This window comes from Pseudonaja textilis, chromosome 2 (genome assembly GCF_049901715.1).
Source record: "Pseudonaja textilis isolate UNSWEBS1 chromosome 2, rPseTex1.2, whole genome shotgun sequence".
Classification (NCBI taxonomy): domain Eukaryota; kingdom Metazoa; phylum Chordata; class Lepidosauria; order Squamata; family Elapidae; genus Pseudonaja; species Pseudonaja textilis.
Window position 1 is genome coordinate 223,185,905 of NC_141991.1, and position 21,775 is coordinate 223,207,679.

General features: G+C 38.7%; 3 protein-coding genes and 1 long non-coding RNA gene across 5 annotated transcripts in view; 2 read left to right on the plus strand and 2 right to left on the minus strand.

Moving 5' to 3' along the window:
- The window catches only part of MSH3 (mutS homolog 3), a 47,211-nt gene extending 45,394 nt beyond the window's left edge, over nucleotides 1-1,817 (minus strand). The window contains exon 1 of one of the 2 annotated variants that reach the window (XM_087927119.1): nucleotides 1,431-1,817. In XM_087927119.1, the coding sequence (XP_087783245.1) occupies nucleotides 1,431-1,550 (120 nt within the window). In that variant the 5' untranslated portion in view covers nucleotides 1,551-1,817. The remainder of the gene's footprint in view (nucleotides 1-1,430) is intronic. The other variant, XM_087927120.1, reaches the window with a different exon arrangement.
- Nucleotides 1-21,775, plus strand: part of OCLN (occludin) — a 389,915-nt gene that overhangs the window by 202,470 nt on the left and 165,670 nt on the right. The gene's annotated exons all lie outside the window — the stretch shown is intronic.
- DHFR (dihydrofolate reductase) lies at nucleotides 1,603-15,761 on the plus strand. The gene is made up of 6 exons (XM_026718568.2): nucleotides 1,603-1,994; nucleotides 3,531-3,580; nucleotides 6,430-6,535; nucleotides 8,055-8,181; nucleotides 14,881-14,996; nucleotides 15,203-15,761. Exons 1-6 carry the CDS (start codon nucleotides 1,603-1,605, stop codon nucleotides 15,279-15,281), a joined length of 870 nt encoding a protein of 289 aa, XP_026574353.2. The 3' UTR covers nucleotides 15,282-15,761.
- LOC148127382 (uncharacterized) lies at nucleotides 14,173-17,060 on the minus strand. Its single transcript, XR_015742281.1, has 3 exons — nucleotides 16,960-17,060; nucleotides 15,853-15,898; nucleotides 14,173-14,242 (listed from the first exon to the last, which is right to left on the minus strand). It is a non-coding gene; the product is annotated as an uncharacterized LOC148127382 (long non-coding RNA).

The window sequence follows — 21,775 nt, forward strand, 5'->3', positions numbered from 1 at the left end:
ACCATAAAGCTATTTCCTTGTACTAATCATCCATAACAGATTGACAACCTTTTCTAGTTTCCAGAAAATTAAATCTGAAACCAAGATTGATAACTGATTTCAAATTTCTGATTCTTAACATCTCTACGCTATCAGGGAGGTTTTATATAGATAGGATGGCTTAAGGAATGTGAACCAATGCCCATCTGGTTCTAAACAGCAGTGGTATTCAGCAGGTTCTGACCGGTTCTGGAGAACCAGTAGCAGAAATTTTGAGTAGTTCAGAGAACCGGCAAATACCACCTCTGACTGGAGATTTTACAGTATCCTTCCCCTGCCACGCCCACCAAGCCATGACCACAGAACCGGCCGTAAAAAAAATTGAATCCCACCACTGGTTCTAGTGGAATGATGTTGAGATTTATATGTTTTCTCTCATACATAAGAAAAAGGAACTATTTGAATCAGCATTCAAAGTTACAATGGCATTGAAAAAAGTGAGTTATGACCATTTTTCACACTTAAGACCATTGTAGCATCCCCATGGTCACATGATTTACATTTGGATGCTTGACAACTGATTCACATTTATAACGGTTGCAGTGTTCCAGGATCATGTGGTCCCCTTTTGTGACCTTCTGACAAAAGTCAATGGGGAAACAAGATTCCTTAACACCTTGTGACTAATTTAACAACTGCAGTGATTCACTTAATAAATGTGGCAAGAAAAGTCCATAAGATGGGGCAAAACTCACTTAACACATTTCTCACTTAACATAATTTTTGGGGTCAATTGTGGTCATAAGTTGACAACTACCTGTACTTTGAATGACTGAACAGAAGGGAGATTCCTGGGTGTCCTAAGCCCAATGCTGCTGTGATGGGGAGGAAGCAAACAGGGTGCTTATTCATACTTTTGTAAGTACTATTTGGGGTTCGGCGTGTTCTCTTTATACTCCTGCTTTGACGTGTCCTTTTTAACTACCATAATGAAATTTCAGTATATTGTAACTGGTCTGACTCCATTTACCATGAAGCTGCGGCCAAACCAACTTTGTTGGGTGCTCTTGGTGTCAAAAGAGCAGAATGCAAAGGTCCCAGACTTACTTTATTTTTATATAAAAAAGGGGCATATAACTTTGAAGAGAAAGCTTCCCAAGTAGGATTAGCAGTTCTGCAACTACTACTACAGCCTTGCTTCTAATAACCATTGAAGAGGGCAATCCAGGCTCAGCGGGTTAAGGCTAAAACGGGATGGGGGGGGAGGGGAATTACCGCCAAAATTACCCAACCCGATCACGGTGCATTAAGAGGGCCACAAAACAGCAAGAGGGTCAACGCGGGAGTTTTAACGAACGGGGACCCCGCTTCGCCTTCACCACCATCCGGGATGATACCACCTTCGCCGCATGCTGAGCAGTGGCGTCAGGCGTTAGAAAGTGTTTTTTCACCTCCTCAGCGGAGCCGCTGCTTTGCAAAGATGCCACCGGCGGGAAGAATTTGCTTAACACGGGCTGGTCCCGAGACTGGTCACCGGGGTTAGGCCGCCTCCTTCTTCGCCCAGGCAGCATCGCAGACTCGGTGCAGGAGCAGAAATATTACGAAAGTAGCCCCCGGCCTGCGATGAGCCGCTTGAGACGAGCCGCGCAGGTCGGCGGGGCAGCTCTAGGAGGACTCGTCTGCCGGAGACTACCCGGCCTCTTTCTTCCCGCAACGGACGAGGCGCGGGCGTCGTTAGGTCACCGAAGCTCTCCGACTTCTTCGCCGGTCAGCGAAAATGACCCCGCCATTACGGCTGCCAAGACCCCCCGCCCTTCTCTCCTTGCAGGAGGCGGGTCTCTCTGCGCATGCTCCGTAGATTCGCTGGCTCACAAATCTAGCGGGAAAAGGGACTCGCCGATACAGAGTTCCTGCGGCGAAAAAAGAGCGATGGTAGCGTCTCTGTACTCGATCGTTGCTGTGTGCAACAATATGGGCATCGGAAAAGACGGAAAGCTTCCTTGGCCCCCGCTCAGGTACTGTCCGGCTTTTATTTCATCCCGCGCTTTACCGCGAAGAGAAAAACCACAACTCCCAGTGTGCATTGCTTGCTCGCCTTCCATTGGAAGTTGCATTGAAGCATTTTTCTGAATGAGTGAGGCGTAAGCTTGGGAGTTGTAGTTAATACGATCAGACTTGTTTTTTTTCCTAACCCAGAGGTTAGCAAATATTTTTAGCGCAAGTTTTTTCTTTAGTGAGCTCTTAACGATAGTTTATTGTTGAATTCATTTTCCCTCTGCCAGTCCCTAACCAGTACTACCGCTAAGCTGGATATATGGGACATCTGGCCCTTTTCATCTAAAGCGGTTTTCAACGAACAGCATTATTTTGTCGCCCGCCAAATAATTAGAAAATGCTTGAAATCCTCTTACCCGATACTCCAGTACTGGGCAAAAGCTTGAAGCAAGAGATAAAATGTCTCCCCGCCCATCCTCAGACAGAAATTGCCCAGAGTTAAATAATATTTCAGAAGATCACTGACCTTTGGGACAGCAAACTTACAGATTGCGTTAAGTGGAATAAAGGGCACATTTCTGGGGATATTTTTCTGTGTTGTCCCTCTGGATGTATTGGTAGTCCTCAACTTACGACCACAATTGAGCCCAAAATTTATGTTGTTAAGTGAGAAAGTTAAGTATTTGTCCCATTTTACGACTTCTCACCACATTTATTAAGTGAACCACTGCAGTTCTTAAATTAGTAGCAAGGTTGTTAAGTGAATCTGGATTCCCCATTGACCTTGCTTGTCAGAAGGTCACAAAAGGAGATCATATGACTCTGGGACACTGCAACCGTCATAAATGCAAACATCTGTTGTCAGGCATCTGAATGTAAATCACGTGACTATGGAGATGCTGCAATGGTCATAAGTGTGAAAATAGCAATAACACTTCGACTTATATACCGCTTTACAGCCCTCTCAAAACGGTTTACAGAGTCAGCATATTGCCCCCAACAATTTGAGTCCTCATTTTACCCACCTCGGAAGGATGGAAGACTGAGTCAACCTTGAGCCTGGTGGGACTTGATCTGCCAAATTTCAGTAGGAGTGGCTTGCAGTACTGCACTCTAACCACTGCACCACCAAGGCTCCAAAATGGTTGTCACTTTTTTCAGTTCTGTTGTAATTTTGAACGGTAACTGAACTGTTGTAGGTCGAGGACTACCTGTATTGTCTGAAGGAGTAGAACTGAACTTTGTAAATAAGAGAACTGCAATGTAGAGACAGATGTAAAAATTAAAATTGGTCTGTGTGAATTAACTGCATAACTATTCCTTCGTGGTTTGATATCTTGATATAAGAGTAGAACCGAAGAACATTAAGGGAGTTTAGATCTTAACATTTCATGGACTTTTTCTATTGTCTAGACATGCATCCTGGGGACACACACACTTGCTTGATTAAATCATGGCACATCATTTAATCAAATAAGTGTCCAGATCTTGAGAGTAATGTTAGAGAGTGCTCGTGAAGGTTACATCATCACAAAATGTGTTTTTGCTTTGTACAGGAACGAATATAAGCATTTTCAGAAAATGACAATGACGACTAAAGAAGAAGGTAATAGTGGCTAATTTTTCCTGGATTGGGTGATGACTGTCATTGTTTAGACTAGAAGTAGGCAACTATGACACTTTTATGACTTGTGGACTTCAACTGGCTCAGGAATTCTGGGAATTGGAAGTTCACAAGTCATAAAAGGATCATAATTTCCCATCCCCAGTTTTGAAAGAAACGGAATCAAAACATTCTAAAATCTGCATTGAGGGTCCAAGCACATTATTGATCCTATCAGAAGCCCACAGGCTACTGAATGAGAAGAATGTTTTATGTATTGTAGAAGTACGTTCTTGGTTCAGTTGAAATCAGCCTTAATAAGAAAGCCTTAACAAGTTAGGGTAGCAATGTCATTTATTTTACATAGTAGCATAATTTGCAGTATTAACATTTTGTATTTTCATCTTTGTAGTTCCTTAACACAACCCTTCAAAGTATGTTAGTAAAATTCCAGATGTTTAGTGGAGTGATTTATTTAAAATCATATAAAATGACCTAGAGAATAAGGAAATACCTAGTTCTTGTGTAATTCTTTCAACTAGGGCGCTGCACAGCTAAGTGCAGTTTGTGTCCATTTCTATCCTTATTAATGTAAGGATCAATTCTTCAGTCCACGTGATAAAAGGATATTAGAACTATCAGTCATGCAGAGACTTGTCCCAATTTATATACTGGAGAGAAGGAACAGAAGAGAAACGTAGCTGGGACTGGGATGCATCAGAAGAGAAAGAAGATTGGGAGAGGCTGGTGGAAGAACATATCTCTTCCACCATTTTACAACAAAATAATTTTCAAATCAGTAAAGGATTTTGTGGCAGCAATAAAAACCAATAGAACCAATAGGAAAAAATCCCCACAACAGACAAAGAACACCATGGTGTCATAACAAAATCAGTGAAAACTGTAAAATCCAACGATTGTCCAGGAAATAGACTATAAAATACATTGCTCAAAAAAATAAAGGGAACACAAAAATAAGACATCCTAGATCTGAATGAATGAAATATTCTTATTAAATACTTTGTTCATTACATAGTTGAATGTGCTGACAACAAAATCACACAAAAATTATCAATGGAAATCAAATTTAGCAACCTGTGGAGGTCTGGATTTGGAGTTACACTAAAAATTAAAGTGGAAAACAACACTACAGGCTGATCCAACTTTGATGTAATGTCCTTAAAACAAGTCAAAATGAGGCTCAGTAGTGTGTGTGGCCTCCACGTGCCTGTATGACCTCCCTACAACACCTGGGCATGCTCCTGATGAGGTGGCGGATGGTCTCCTGAGGAATCTCCTCCCACACCTGGACTAAAGCATCCCCCAACTCCTGGACAGTCTGTGGTGCAACGTGGCGTTGGTGGATGGAGCGAGACATGATGTCCCAGATGTGCTCAATTGGATTCAGGTCTGGGGAACGGGCGGGCCAGTCCATAGCATCAATGCCTTTGTCTTGCAGGAACTGCTGACACACTCCAGTCACATGAGATCTAGCATTGTCGTGCATTAGGAGGAACCCAGGGCCAACCGCACCAGCATATGGTCTCACAAGGGGTCAGAGGATCTCATCTCGGTACCTAATGGCAGTCAGGCTACCTCTTATGAGCACATGGAGGGCTGTGCGGCCCCCTAAAGAAATGCCACCTCATACCATTACTGACCCACTGCCAAACCGGTCATGCTGGAGGATGTTGCAGGCAGCAGAATGTTCTCCACACCATCTACAGACCCTGTCACATCTGTCACATGTGCTCAGTGTGAACCTGCTTTCATCTGTGGAGAGCACAGGGCGCCAGTGGCGAATTTGCCAATCTTGGTGTTCTCTGGCAAATGCCAAACATCCTGCACGGTATTGGGCTGCAAGCACAACCCCTACCTGTGGACATCGGGCCCTCATACTACCCTCATGGAGTCTGTTTCTGACCGTTTGAGCAGCCATGTGCACATTTGTAGCCCACTGGAGGTCATTTTGCAGGGCTCTGGCAGTGCTCCTCCTGTCCCTCCTTGCACAAAGGTGGAGGTAGCGGTCCTGATGCTGGGTTGTTGTCCTCCTACAGACTCCTCCACATCTCCTGATGTACTGGCCTGTCTCCTGGTAGTGCCTCCATGCTCTGGACACTATGCTGACAGACACAGCAAACCTTCTTGCCACAGCTCACATTGATGTGCCATCCTGGATGAGCTGCACCACCTGAGCCACTTGTGTGGGTTGTAGACTCCATCTCATTCTACCACTAGAGTGAAAGCACCGCCAGTATTCAAAAGTGACCAAACCGTCAGCCAGAAAGCATAGGAACTGAGAAGTGGTCTGTGGTCACCACCTGCAGAACCACTCCTTTATTGGGGATGTCTTGCTAACTGCCTATGCTTTCCACCTGTTGTCTATATTCTATTTGTACAACAGCATGTGAAATTGATTGTCAGTGTTGCTACCTAAGTGGACATTTTGATTTCACAGAAGTGTGATTGACTTGGAGTTACATTGTGCTGTTTAAGTGTTCCCTTTATTTTTTTGAGCAGTGTATAAAGATGGCTATTTCATACAGAACTTTACATTTTCTTGATATATTTGCAATCCAAATCCCCTAATATTTTGTGTTATGCGTCAGGAATCGCAGAAGAAATGCACAACTGAGTAGATCCTTTTTTTCAAAAGGGAATCTTCCTTCATCAGAGGCCATCCAAATTTTATTTTCTTCTCTAATTGAACTTGCAGTGAGTCACTGATATCCAGAGCTTTTCTTCAAAGTTTGAGGTGTAGCAATATTGCTTGAAAAGGTTGACAAAAAATACCACACTATAACCACTAGGCGTCACTACATAATCACATTAAATTTATTTGCATTTTACAGGAAAGCAAAATGTGGTCATAATGGGTAGGAAGACTTGGTTCTCCATCCCTGAGAAACATCGTCCGTTAAAAAACAGAATTAATATAGTACTTAGTAAAGAACTGAAGTAAGTACCAATGTTGAATTTTTTTCCAAATATCATTGTAGCTAATTTCCTTATAATCAGCTACAATGAGTAAAGTGATTGTTGAGAGTGATGTCAACATGATCGCACGCCAACTTTTAAATAATTATATTTGATTAACAATCGTTTACTTGTTCAGAAATACAAACAGCCATTCTGTCAGAGTTGCTTAGCAGCAATAATTTCTTTTCATTTTAATGTGAGATATTCATGGATATTCCATTTTCACATATCGTTGATTTTATGAGCAGATTGCAAAAAACTTTGGTTTTTTAATTTGTATCCCTAGTAAATTTATGTTAATTTCAGTCCATTAATAATGCATATGGATTTTACTAAGATTGTTTTTTAGTCCCCAAAAGAATACATATATTATGTCTTTGAGTTTTGTATAACAGTTTGTATAATATGGGGAAACCCCATACTAATATATCAGTGGGTTCTTATGACTAAGTTACTTGCTATTCCAAATCAAAGTGCCTATCCTCTTCACTATAACTTCTAAATTATTCCTGAAATCAGTAATTCAAGTAGGGTTCCTAGGCAGATACGTGATTGAGATAAATGCATGTATTTCAGGCCAAAGGCACAAAAACAACATATTAGACCTAAAAATATTCAGCCTATTTGTAAATAAAGAAATTTGGAATTCAAGTTTAATTAATGTTGATATTGCTATCAATTTTAGGAGTTTATTATATTTAATGTATATTTCCAAGCATTTTGAAGGATTATACTGGCTTGTTTAATTTATCTCTTGTTTTAAAGCTTTAATATTTTAACTTTATTGCATTAAAATTGAATACAGCCTAACTTTCAGGGATAAGCAGTACAAAACAAAAACTCAGTCACTTAGGTAGGGAATAGGTAGAGTCAGGGGTGGGTTTCTACCGGTTCTGTCCACCTCTGTAGAACTGGTAGCTCTGAAGAGCAGCAGACATAGAACCGGTTCTATGTCTGCTGATGTTTTTGCCCACCCGGGCTCTTACCTGATCTTTATTTCCTGATTTTTCAATTTCAGCTGCCAAACGAGGCACAGCTACAGTTAAAAAAAGCAGGAAAAGAGGGCTGTTTCAAAGGCTGCATCTCTGTGCGTGGCTCACAGCGTGCAGGGAAGCTCGTAAATCCCGAACAGGTAGTTAACCCTGTCATATCCCACCCCTGGGTAGAGTAGAGCAGGAATCTTCAACCTCTTGGGCTGCAGGCCACAAGTGGGCTGTGAGCTGTTTGCAACTGGGCCGTGGAAACAGCAGGCAAGTGTGCACATGCATCCCTTCCACCAGTCCACAAAGCTGGAAAGATTGGGGAACTGTGGAATATAGCATTGTAGAAAATGGGTGTGCCCTCTGCTGGTTTGATTGGGAGAGCAAATTGTACTTTTTCAAGAGGCAACTGGACTTTCCTGTTTTCCTTTGAAGTCATTTCACTTCTCATCCAAGAAGCTCTTTCAGCTCTGACTGGATACACCTCAAGAATAAAACATTGGTATCATGTGTTTAAGGGATGTTCCTGAAGGAGCCCATTACTTGGCTAACAGTCTGGAAGAAGCCCTAGATCATCTTGAAACACCAGAGATGAAAAGAAAGGTAGACAAGGTTTGGATAGTTGGAGGAAGTTCAATATATAAGGTATGATTTAAACACAGAACATCTTTAAATAATCTAATAATCAGAGATGAACTTTTGGGGATTCATTAGTTGTTTTATAACAGTTTTCAGGTTTCACAGAATATGTGATTTTTTCTCCCTTATCTTCATTTTCAACTTAATAAAGCTAAATCAGTTTGAATAAAATTCATAATGGTGATGCAAAAAAAATAATCAAATCATCATTATTGAATTGTAAAGGACATAAAAGCCAGTAAAATAAATTAATACAATTTAAACTGCAACTGATCCAATGTTACAATTTGATTAAAATATTCCTGCAATAAATTGTTCCATTTTATAAACATTCTAATTCTATTTACTGATTCTGTCATTTACCTTAATTATGTGAAGTGCATGAAAGTCATCAAATATAATGATGTCAGGAGCCCACTCTTTCTATTTTTTTCTTTTTTTCATTTTGCGCCATGGCAATCTAGTTATTACAAATCCTTTATTAGTTTGGAATATCATATCCTTAATCTAACAAATAATATAATTGGTAACAAAATATTGTTATATGATTCTAAATATTTTGTTCATAACTTGGCATTCTCAGAATATTGTTTATGGTTCATTGATATGCGTCCTTAATATTTTTAAGTTTTCTGTCAAACATATCTTGTAAATATACTGTATTTTTCTTACATACTTAAAAGTTTCGCTGAGATTCATAAAATATTTTCAAATATTCATGTCTAAACTAAATCTAAAACGAAAGCCCTTTGGAACCTCTTGCCCTCCAAGGTAAGGTCTGTCCCCATCCTCCTATCTTTCTGTAAGACCTGGTTGGCCTGGAGACCAGATGGAGGAATGCCATACTGGAGCTGGCTGCTGGATTGATGGCAGACTCCGCCTCCCTGCTTTCTAGTCTCTGCCCATACATCTTTTCATTACCATATTGATGTATTCACATGTTCTTTTTCACTGTTTATTTTATTCTATTATTTTATTTCTGTTTACGCCCTTTTCCTTTCTTCCTTTTTAATTGTTGTAAACTGCCTAATGCAGTGAAACAGGCAGCACATAAATTTAATAAATAAGTTATAATAAATGTCTATGGAGATTCTCAGTAATCCAGGTCATGGTTGTCCCCAAAGTGCTTTTTCAAAAGACAACTGAACTTTGATTTTTTCCTTGAAGACGTTTCACCTCTCATCCAAGAAGGTTCTTCAGCTGAGGAAGCTTCTTTTGAAAAAAGTATATTTGGGATAAATAATAATAAATAACGAAACACCAAAGAAATTTAAAATTATATTTAAAAAATAAAACTATTTTCTAAGATAAAGATGTTCCTCAACTTATGACCACAAATATGACTGGAATTTTGGTCACTAAGCAATTCAATCATTAAGTGAGTCATTATGTGACCAAACCCAAGCTTAAATTTATGCAAACCAATGTCAATGCTATCATGCCCTCTCTGGCTGCACATGCCATCCAAGAAGGACAGTGATGTAATTTGTAAATTATTTCATTCCTTAGAGGACCATGTTAATTTCCTCAAAAGTCATAGGCTCAAAAGAATCCCACGTGATCTTAGATAGAATAGAATAGAATAGAATAGAATAGAATAGAATAGAATAGAATAGAATACTTTATTGGCCAAGTGTGATTGGACACACAAGGAATTTGTCTTGGTGTAAATACTCTCAGTATAAGGTTTTTTCTCTTCACCCTCCAGCTCAAAGTGAATATGACTGATTTTGCCTTAAAGTGTGTTTCAAATGGTTTTCAAACACCAGCAGATAATATTGTCCAATGGCCGACTTACAGTCCACCTAAGAAAAAGTCTGTTGTGATTTGAATATGTGAGTTTTTGTGGCTTTCCCTTTGACTTTGCTTATTGGAAGCCAGCAGGAAATTTCAAATCCCACACGTATGAGATCCTTGCTTAATGACCTGTCATCTTTGCTTGAGAAGGAAACTGGGACTGCCAGGATTGCTGCCACTAAGGGATGCAATCACATGACATTGTGCTTTGTGACTGTGATGGAAATTCCAGTCCCCATTACTGTTGTTAAGTGAAGACTACTGTAGGCTTTCTGAAAAATAGCCTCTATACTATAGAGCAGAAGTCTCCAATCATGGCAGCTTTAAGACTTGTGGACTTTAACTGCCAGAATTCTACAGCCAGCTTTGCTGGCTGAGGAATTCTGGGAGTTGAAGTCTGCAAGTCTTAAAGTTGCTAAGATTGGAGACCCCTGCTATAGAGTATGCCCAACCTTTTGTTTTGCCTGGACTGCATTGAGTAAAGAGGAATTATTTTGGGCCACATATAAAATATATAATTATCACTAAAAATCACATAATGTTAAAAGTTTACTATCTTGTGGGGGCATATTACTAACTGTTCAGGATTGCATTTGGGCTGTGGGCTGTGGGTTGTCTATGCCTGCTCTATGTCATGAATGGGAAGTATTAAAAATGAATTACTCATGGATATTCATTATCTGTTGGTAATGGATATGAATATATTTATTTGATGTAATCCAATTTTCAATAGAGATTTGCTTTTGAACATTTTCATTTAATAAAAATGCAAAAAATGTTTAGGAAAACCATTGCCAGGTTAGTTTGCAGCAGAAATTTTCAGCCACGTTACATTAATTTAATTATAATCTCACCAATTTCTAGATTTCTAGCTATAAAATGTTATTTGGGTTGAAAATGCATATGTACAGTTTCAATGTGGATTATCATTTAGATTTTTCATTTAGTACGACTTGAAAATATATAGATTGTACTACTTACTACCGTGCCACCTATTTCACTGAGGGTGTGAAAATATCCGTATACTTTTTGTGCAACCTTTACAAATTTTATATGCAGAAAGGCAAAAAACGAATGGTTTAAATGACCTGGTTCAAAACTACTGAACAGATTTTTCTGAGCAGAAACTCATGAACAGTTGTCAGTGGCAAATAATTAGTCAAGAGAGAACATCACCTGATTCATTTTGATTAATGCATTGTGCAAAGTGTTACTCATTTGTAAGGAGAACAAGAGATGTGATATTTAACTTATCAGTTAGTGAATAATGGGAAATGAAGGGCTTTTGTTACCCATGCTAATAAAATAATGTACTCTGCATCTAAAAAGCAGTGTTTATTTAAGTCTCCAAAAAACATATTTTTCTCTTTCTGTTTAGTATAGCTTTAGACCTTTTCCTGCAAAAGGACTACATATTTTAATGTAATTAATGTAATCTCAAGCACATGACAGATTTGTATTTTGTGACAAAGTAGTTTACTCCCTGCTGTATTGCAGACAGCATTTTTACCAAGCTTTACTACACACTGAATAGAATCCTAAAACTGTTACAAATTTGAGCAAAAAAGCAAAAACCTAGATATAGGGACCCATATACGTATTTTAACAAATATGGCTGTAATTATTAATCTGAGTCAACACCAAGATATAATGTTTTTGTCTTGTTTGCATTTATGTACCAACAATATCTAGATGTAGCTTTTATAACTTACCCATGTAAATTATTTATTTACTTTACATTATTTATTTATTTACTTTACAATTTATATTGCACTGGGAATGCTGTTTTTAATCTGTAAGTAAAAATACTAAAGACTTACTAATAATTTCTTAATTATTTATACAAAATTACTTGAAATGTTAAAGAGAAACGTTATTCTTTTCTCTAACAGCCCTTACTCTGTGTTAGGTTCTCACATGGAATGAATCCTTGGTGTTAAAGTGATAACTGATAATCATCTTGCACATATTTGAATATGTTGATTTGTTATTACTTTGGAACAGCTATGAAGAAAAGGGTTAGGGTATAACTCATTGATAGAATCACATTGTTGAACGTTGTGTATTTTGCTGTTTTTCTAAATGTTTTAAGATTTTGAAGTTATATTATGAAAAAAGGAGATGTAACATCTGGTGAAATGTAGCAACTTTGTAGTATCTTATTAGACTGTGGATTAATTTGGCGGGAAATTAGAACATATTATAATCTGTTTCTTTTACACTGTACATAAGAATTATAATAAATATGAATAGATATAATCTATTGCATGAGAACCAAGTATATAGGAGTCATTGCTGTTCTCATATTTTATTCCTCCTTATAATAACTTGAATGATTATAGCATGGAATAATTTGGTTATCCAATAATGGAAATATTAATTCAAATTATGTTAATGGTGGTCCAGTAACAAATTATATATTAGTTCATAGCAAATTCTGTTTGCTGTCATGAATACTTGGCTATAATGAACATTACATAATGATCTCGGTCATTGGAAAGTTTTGGTACAAAAATTCATCTAATTATATATAAAAAAAGTGTAACAGTGTTTGCAGCATAACTATTATTGTGAGACAATCCAGGAGCAAACACAGCACACACAGGCTTTGCCTTTTAACAGTGGTTTATATATAAGACAACTATATACATACATATACGTGGTAGGCAAATACCTGGCAAGTAATCAATCTTCTTTACTCTGCATGGAGGACTACAATGGAGACAGAACACAAAGAGAGAGAGGTATGCCCTCTCATGGCCTCATTTATATATACAGCTTCTTAAAGTGATAAAACCCTGTGGACCCATCCTCCGTCTTAAACCGGCAATAACCATACTGATTCATCCTCATTGTATCAGCCTTACAGCAGCTGGTCAGCTATTAAATCAATATCTTAACACCCCTCCTTTTTAAAGCTGAACAGCTGATAATCCAAATGCTTTAACATAGTCCTGATATTTTTCCACGGATACATGCTTTGGCAACATATCAGCTACATTACGGTCAGTAGAACACTGCTGGAATCTTATCAGTTTCTCCTTTACAGCATCCCTAATATTACAGTATTTGATGTCAACCTGTTTACTCGTGCGATCTCATGTTGCCATTTTTATACATGCCATATTGTCTTCAAACACTGGTACAGCTTCTTTTACATTCACATTTACGTGGCCAGTTCCATGGAGAAAGGTTTTTCTGTGGACCAGAGGGGGCGTGGTTTTGTGTACTGCCTGCATCCTGCAGATGTGGCTTAACTTGTTTGCATGGCCTGGCTTTTGCCATGCTGCGACCTAGGGCTGGTCCACTGACTGAAAGTTGGGGACTCCTGCTGTAGCACACATGGCTGAGGTAAATAACTAAGATATGAGTCCTGTTCAGTTGTGTTATGCAAACTAAGTTGCATTCTTACTGCTGTTTTTATTTTTAATAGCATTTATCAGTTAGATGGCCTTACCATATATTATCGAATTAAGCAAATTTTCTGCATTTGCATAGATTGTAAACCAGAGGTGGTATTCAGCAGGTTCTGACCACTTCTGGAGAACCAGTAGCGGAAATTTTGAGTAGTTCGGAGAACCAGCAAATACCACCTCTGACTGGAGATTTTACAGTATCCTTCCCTTGCCACGCCCACCAAGCCACACCCACAGAACAGGTAGTAAAAAAAAATTGAATCCCACCACTATTGTAAACCAATCAAGTACAGTATATTAAAGTGTAATAGTATTGCTCAGTTTTAGAAGAATTTAATGAGAATATCAGTGAATAGTATGATCCTAGGCAAATCTTATTTGATACTTTTTCTTGGCTCATAAATGATAGAACAGTAGCCAGTGAAAATGTGTTTCTTCTTTTTTACCTGAACATATTTATAATTAGAGCAGTCATGTTCCCTGTAAGTGCTTACACTTAAAATATTGGATTAGATTTGCATGAACTGGCATTTGTCAAAGCTGTGGTTAATAATGCATTAAATGAATTTTCTTCAAATTAAGTGTTCAGTGAAAGAAAAGCAGAAAAGTGATCTTAACAGATAAGACTATATTATCTGCTAATTTTCATACTATTTTACAAGAAATGTTTCCCTTTGCATCTAGAAGCTAAAGAAAATCACTGACCAAGGGACACATTGTTTCAAAATGGTTTACTTACATCACAATAAAGGAGTATATTTGTAACTCCAGATTGATATGAAGTTTCCTTGGCACTCTCTGGACTCATTTGTTTTCTAGCACTGATGATGTTACCTAGTTTGGTTATAAAGCATCTGCAAGAAAACAACCAAGGTCAGAGAACTCCAAGGAACCATCCTGCAGTATATATCACATTAATATTTCAACATGATGCTACAAAATAAATTCTTGATAGGATATCAGTCTGCAAGGATATATTACCGAGTCATGAAAACATTTTCTTCTTTATATTAATGCACATCCTGCCCATGTTTGCACTACATGCTAACTCATGGTTCCTTTAATCATTGTTTTCTCAATTAACCAATTTGCCTAAACGTCCATGCTGAAATACAAACTAGCCAACTACACTTTAGTGTACTCTAATATGTTCTGAAGACCCAGCCATATAGAGGAAATGCTTGTATTAGTGAGCTGGTAATAAACAAAGGGTCTTTTTTCTGTCCTGTTGTGACTTAGAGATACAACTACATAATTAATGCTAGGATAGGCAGTTCTCCTATTCCAGCAAGTTTATTCTTGTGTTTTTAGGAACACATCTTCAGCCTTTTTATTCTTTGGCTATTTAAGCCCAACATTTATTTTATTTTTCTTTAAACTAAACATTCTATTAAAACTGCTTTATCAGAATAGTGTTAATGTTTAGGGAACAAATATTTTTCATGTTGCTAAATAACTAAAACTCATTCACTATGTCTTGCTCTTTTCAAAGGAAGCAATGGAGAGGCCAATCCATCACCAACTGTTTGTGACAAGAATTATGCATGACTTTGAAAGTGATACATTTTTCCCAGAAATTGATCTTAAAAAATACAGACTTCTACCTAAGTAAGTATTATATCGACAAAAATATCTTGTATCAATTCCATGTATTTATACTAGCAATATAAAACATTTCATTGATGTATCTCTATTGAAGTAAATCTTGAGGAAATATATTTGGTTTAACAATACAGTATGAGTAAAAAATAACACTTCATGTTACTTTCAATTTAAAAAGTATTTATCCACTAAAATATTATTTCTCTCTCAAGTTATACAGGTATCCCTGTAGATATCCAGGAAGAGAATGGAATTCAGTACAAATTTGAAGTTTATGAAAATATCATCTAGACCTTATTTGATATGGGCAAAATTACTCTGCAGACCTAAATCTGTTTGCAGAATTAATCAAGACTTGTGCCTGCATTTTATTCTCTACAAGAAGAAAAAAAGTGCCTTTGTGCTTCATCCTACCCCCATTCATTGAAGCTATTGTATCAAAAAAAAAAAAACCATTCCCCTTTAGCAGCTCTGCTGAGAAGAGCTGCCTCTGCTGTAAGCAAAAAAAGATTTATTTGCAAATATAGCTCTGTTGAAAATCAAGAAGAGGACCATCTGTATTACATATTTCATGCCAGATAGCAGGTGAAAATCATAATTTTCAAGGTTGTAAAATGCATTTCCGAATTAATGTTAATTAAAAAGATAAAAGAAGTTTCTCTTCTATTGTTCAAGTCTAGCTTTTTCATGTTCATAATTTGTACTGTTAAATACATTCCACGTTTATTTTTCATTAATAAAACAGTGTATTCTAAAATCCTGCTTTTTGAATGATAAGTCTGCTTGTCTGATTTATACATATTTTTATCATGCTAAAACACTTGATCTGTTTATGTCAAGAATAATTTGGAAATGTACTCACATTTGTATTAATGGTTATAGATACCAGAAATTGTAGATCAGAAATTCTGGAAAGTTATAAATGCCATACTTCAGATTTATATGCGTAAATATTAATTGCATGTATTTAGGGTAAACACATATTTATGCAGAATTCTGTGACGGAACCATATACATGAAAGATTCACAGATTGCACTAAACCATGGGTTGCTGAAGAAGATAGACCTGGGTAAATTCATACCAAATTAGGCAACCTACATTAGGATCCAGGGTGCAGATTTGGCTGAATAGATTGTACTATGCTAAGTACTATATGAAAATGTCACTGCCTGTTTGAGATGCATAAGGAGGTAGTGTTTCTCAGGACTGAAATACAAAAAATATTAATAATCACCTGTTAGCTCAGTATTAGACTTTATAGAGTAATTGCTGTATTAGTGAGTTGAAAGGGGCACTAAGTAAAACATTCAAAGTGCCTAACTGTTAGAACACCACGATTTTAAATTGCTTTAGCCCTACTAGACAATATTTTTTTCTTTTTAAATGTGCCATGTTGAATATTAGAGAATCTTCCAAATCTGCATAGCAAATGATACACAATGCAATAGGCTCATAGCTAAGGGACTGCAGCTTCAGAGTACCCAATAGGGCGGGATCAAAGAGCAATAACAGTAAGCATGAGCACCTCACAGAGTTAATACCGTGTTTCTCCAACAATACGGCCGCCCCCAATAGGAAGACCCAGCATGTTTTCTAGGCATAAAATGAAATTAAGCCCCTCCCCGCAAATTTAGGCCTAGTTCAAAACATGTAAAATTGGGGGGGAAGACGGGGGGAACTTGCTATTAGGAGTGCCCCACGGGCAGCTACGCCTCACCATCAGTCGCTCCTAACACCATGGTGGAGCACGGAGGGCTGCCTTACCCCTCCCTTACCCGGGTCAGCAGGCAGGCGGTGTCGGCATGGATGTCTGGCAGTGTTTCCGCCGCTTCTCAGGCCTCCATAGCTTCTACAGTTCACACCAGTGCTGGCGCCTCTCGCCAGCACCGTCTCCAACAACAGCATCTGAATTGCTCCCACTTTTACCCCCTCCCCATAACAACAGGGAAAAAAAAGATTTTGAAGTACCTGGGAGTGCCGCGCGTTGCATTTTGGTTTAATCCTGAGCGGCTGGGTGGGCGTGAGAAGAGTCGAGCGAGCGTCTCTGCTGCTGCTACCCTTGGTGCTCCAGCATCGGGCTCTGCAAGTTTGCAAAAGTCCCAGTGCACAGCCTGTTCCTGCATTCCAAGCGCCCAGGCTGAGCTGCAGCTGTCCCTCGCCAGCACCGTCTCCAATAACAGCGGCAGCAGTGATCGGAACCATGGAAGCATTTCAGCTGCTTCTCGGGTGGGGGAGCCGCCTCCATAACTTCCACGGTTCCCATCGCTGCTGCTGCTGTTATTGGAGACAGCACTGGCGAGAGAGGGACAGCTGCAGCTCAGCCTGGGCGCTTGGAATGCAGGAATGGGCTGTGCACCGGGACTTTTGCAAACTTGCAGAGCCCAAGGCTGGAGCACCAAGGGTAGCAGCAGCAGAGACACTCACTTCTCACGGCCACCCAGCCGCTCAGGATTAAACCAAAATGCAGCGCATGGCACTCCAAGATACCTCAAAATCTTTTTTCCCCTGTTATTATGGGGACGGGGGAAAAGTGAGAGCGACTCGGATGCTATTGTTGGAATTGGCGCTGGTGCGTGGGGGGGGGGGAGAGAAATTAATTCACCCCCGAAAAGATGTCTTAGCCATTTTTTCGGGGCTCAAAAAAATATAAGGCACGGCGTTATTTTGTGAGAAACACGGTATCTAATGTAAACAAGCTCCTCCCAGTCCAAGTCATCTGGAATTGTCAAGGGAAAACTGGAATGTTTGTTTGTTTAACAAATTTATATGGCTACCCAGCTCATACATAGGTGACTCTAGGAAGCTTGCAACATTAAAAATTGCAGCATAAGTACAGACCCATAAAAAAACCACCCATCCCCTTCATGGTAGCAGCATCATGTTCTTGATAATGTGCTTACAGTTTTGCCTTACTGCAGGGGTCCTCAGACTTGGCAGCTTTAAAACTTGTGGACTTCAATTTCTCCAATCATGTTAGCTCAGGAATTCTGGGAGTTGAAGTCCACAAGTCTTAAACTTGCCAAGTTTGAAGACCCTTTACTGGAAAATTTACCAATATTTTTTTATAGTAGAATATATATTTTTACCTCTAGGTTTCCAAATACATATGTTTAAAGATCCACGTGAAGGATATTGCATTACTCCAATAACCAACTTTAAAGAAATAAAAAGAGGAATAAGAAAAATCAAGGATATGATAATATATTATAAATTACATTTTAGCACAGAATGGTTTTGTTAAATTGTTTTTAAACCATGTTTTTGCACTTCTTTTTCTCATCATGTTCCATTCAAGAGTGTTTTTTGTCAAAAAAAAATTAAACATTAGAATTCTTGTTTACTTATGACAATCCAAAGATTTTAAAAAATCCATGGCCTTTAAAAATAATAGATTTATTAAACAGAATCCATCATTATTCTGAATTTTTAACTGTAAATTACAGGTAACCCTTGCAGGAAATGTTCATGGTGGCCCCAAAGCTGGGGTCAAATACATCTTCAGTTTGGAGTCTCTATGCCCTGCATTTCCTGTTTTTAGCAAAACTAAACAATGGGGAGTTTCTTTAATAACTCTAGTATTCTCACTCATGACTGTTCTGTTGGCTTAATTACTTACGACCATAATGGGCAGCCTCCATTATGATTGTAACTTGAGGACTACCTGCATGTTATTACATGATAATTTCATTATTCTAAGACATGGAATATTATTGTGGATAAATGTGCCTACATTTGGCTAAGAGTGGAAGCAGCATATTGCCTTCTACAGTATAAAAATCCTTGTCAACTGATAAGTTGTAAGAATGATTCCCTCAATTCTACCTGTCGTACGTCCAGCATATTGGAGCATCTTAAGAATAACGGTATCTCCACCCCATTTAATCAATAGCATAATAAATAACATTTATAGCATAATCATTAACATTGATCCCTCGTATCTCCAGAATGTACAAGTATACTAGCTTTTGACACATGGTTGCATTTTGAAATTGTATCACAGGTACTTTATTGGGCTTTGCTGAGAGACTCTTATCATTACTACAGCAAAATTAATTGCCAAGATAGTCTGGAACCCTGGAGTGTGTATTTCCTTAAATTATAGAATTAGATTTTTTTCCCCCTTTCTCAAATTCTATCACTACGATAGGAAAGGATTTCATCTGGCACAAGAATAAGCAACATAATGTTTGTATGTGGTTATAGCCCCATAGTATCTTCTACTCATCAGGTTCCCTACCCTACCTACGGTTTTTAATTGTTTAGATGCATCTATCATACTACAAACAGCAACAAGAATGCCTGAGCTTCATATTGCCCAATTCATTCTTGCAACGACAACAACAAAAAATAGAGAAAGAAAGCATTACTGTAGCCTATTGCTACATTTGGATATGAACTTCAAAAAAGGACAAAGCTAAGGTGGAATAGTATGGAACATCCTGGGATGACAAAATGAGATTATTGGAAACAATCTTGCTATTTTCCTTCCATCAAATTATATTTTGTAACTGGTAACACCAACCAGGGTAACTATTTTCTTCATTCACTTCACCATAGACATACAACTTAAGAGACATCACCTTAAATTACTGTATGTTAGATTATCCACATTGACAAAAGAAGTAGGCTGACCTGAATGGCTGTAGTCACTAATACATCATGACGGCATAAATTAAAATATATGGTAGTTACACTCGCCAAGATTTTGTGGAAGACTGATGCATCTTAGATGAATCACCAATCTACTTTTGGAACTCTAATGGAGGCCATCTGGTTTCAGCTCTCTTGCTGCTGCTACTATTAAACAATATTTAATATTTAATCTGTTTAGAACACTTTGTTCCCAAGAAAGCATGAATGAGGGGGATTAAATTATATCTGTATTATACTTTTCTATCTGACTGGTAATTAAATTGTCATTCATTGTTGCTATATTATTCATTTCACTTAGCCAGATAGTACCTGGGATAATTTTTTTCTCCTGTTCTACAAGAGATTGTTTCAATGCAACTTATTTTTAACTTGTATAGTGATGACTACTATGGAAACAAGGGTCATGCTTCTAAAGATGAGGAATATCCTACTGTCTCACAGTATTGTAAGACTTATAGAACGATATTTTAAATCCATTGTTAACCTAGCACTTTGAAAGGATTAACTTGATGCATAATGAGAAGTATGCATTCAAAGAATAAGATGTAGAAGTGTGGGAAGCAAAACAGCCTATCTCATAGTCTTTTACAAAGAACAGGACCAAAATGAGAATTCAGCCATGGGTCTCAAAGAGGTCCTCTCAGCCAAATTATTTTTAGGAAAAACAGAGATGGAGCGAGCCATAGCACTGAAACAGTTTGGATGTTTAGGTATAAGTATATATTGAATGATCTCTGACAAGGGCAGAGTAGTGGTTGTATTTCTATCCTTGCCCTACTTGACTTCTATGCAGCTTCTGATCTTGGTACCCTTCTGGATTAGTTCAGAGGATTAGAGGTGGGTGGCATGGTGTTGTGCTGGTTCACCTGCTTTCTCCAGAGTATAATCCAAAGATCTATGCAAGGATCCTCTTTGTAGACTTCAGTTCAGCATTCAATACCATCATTCCAGATATTCTTCTAACTAAACTAAATCTGCTAGCTGTACCTGATCACACTTGTAATGGATCATAAACTTCCTAACAGACAGGAAGCAGGAGGTAAAGCTACCGTGTTTCTCATAAGGCTGGGTTTTATTTTTTTTGAGCCCCGAAAAAATGGCTAGGGCATCTTTTTGGGGGTGACTTAATCCCCCCCTTGCATCCTCAGGTGGGCAGGTGGCAGTGGCATGGATGTTGGCCTTGGTGGGGCGTCCGCCACTGCTGCTTCCTCTTGGAGGTCCTCTACCATTTGGAGGGTTACTGCTGTGTTTGGAGCTGCCGCTGCTGCGTTTGGAATGTTGCCACCATGTTTGGAGCTGCCGCTGCATTTGGAGCATCACCACCACATTTGGAGCTGCTGCTGCCATGTTTGATGCTCCAAACATGACGGTGGCAGCTCCAAACATGACGGCAGCTCCAAACGCAGCAGCAGCAGCTCCAAACGCAGCAGCGATGCTCCAAACGCTGCTGCGGCAGCTCCAAATGCGGTGGCAGCAGCTCCAAATGCGGCAGCAATGCTCCAAACACCGCCACGGCAGCTCCAAATGTAGTGGCAATGCTCCAAACGGAAGAGGATGCTTGAAGAGGAAGCAGCAGTGGCGGGCACCCCGCTGAGGCCAACATCCATGCCGATGCTGGCCGCCCACTGATCCAGCCTGAAGCCAGCACCATACCCATTTTATGCCTAAAAAACATGCTGGGCCTTCCTATTAGGGGGGCCTATTGTTGGAGAAAGACGGTAGGAAAAATCACGTCAGATACCTGTACAATTAGCACAGGAGCCTCTCCATGGCTGTGTGCTCTCTCCACTTCTCTTTATATACCAATGACTGCATCTCAAAAGATCCCTCTGTTAAAGTACTGAAGTTTGCAGATGATACAACAGTGATTGGTCTCATTCGAGACAACGATGAATCTGCATACAGACGGGAGGTTGAACAACTAACCTTCTGGTGCAACCAGAACAATCTTGAACTAAATATACTCAAAACTGTAGAAATGGTAGTAAGTTTTAGGAGAAACCCTACTATATAACCACTGCTTACAATACTAGACAACACAGTATCAACAGTAGAGACCTTCAAGTTTCTAGGGTCTATCATATCTCAAGACTTAAAATGGTTATCTAATATCAAAAATGTCATAAAAAAG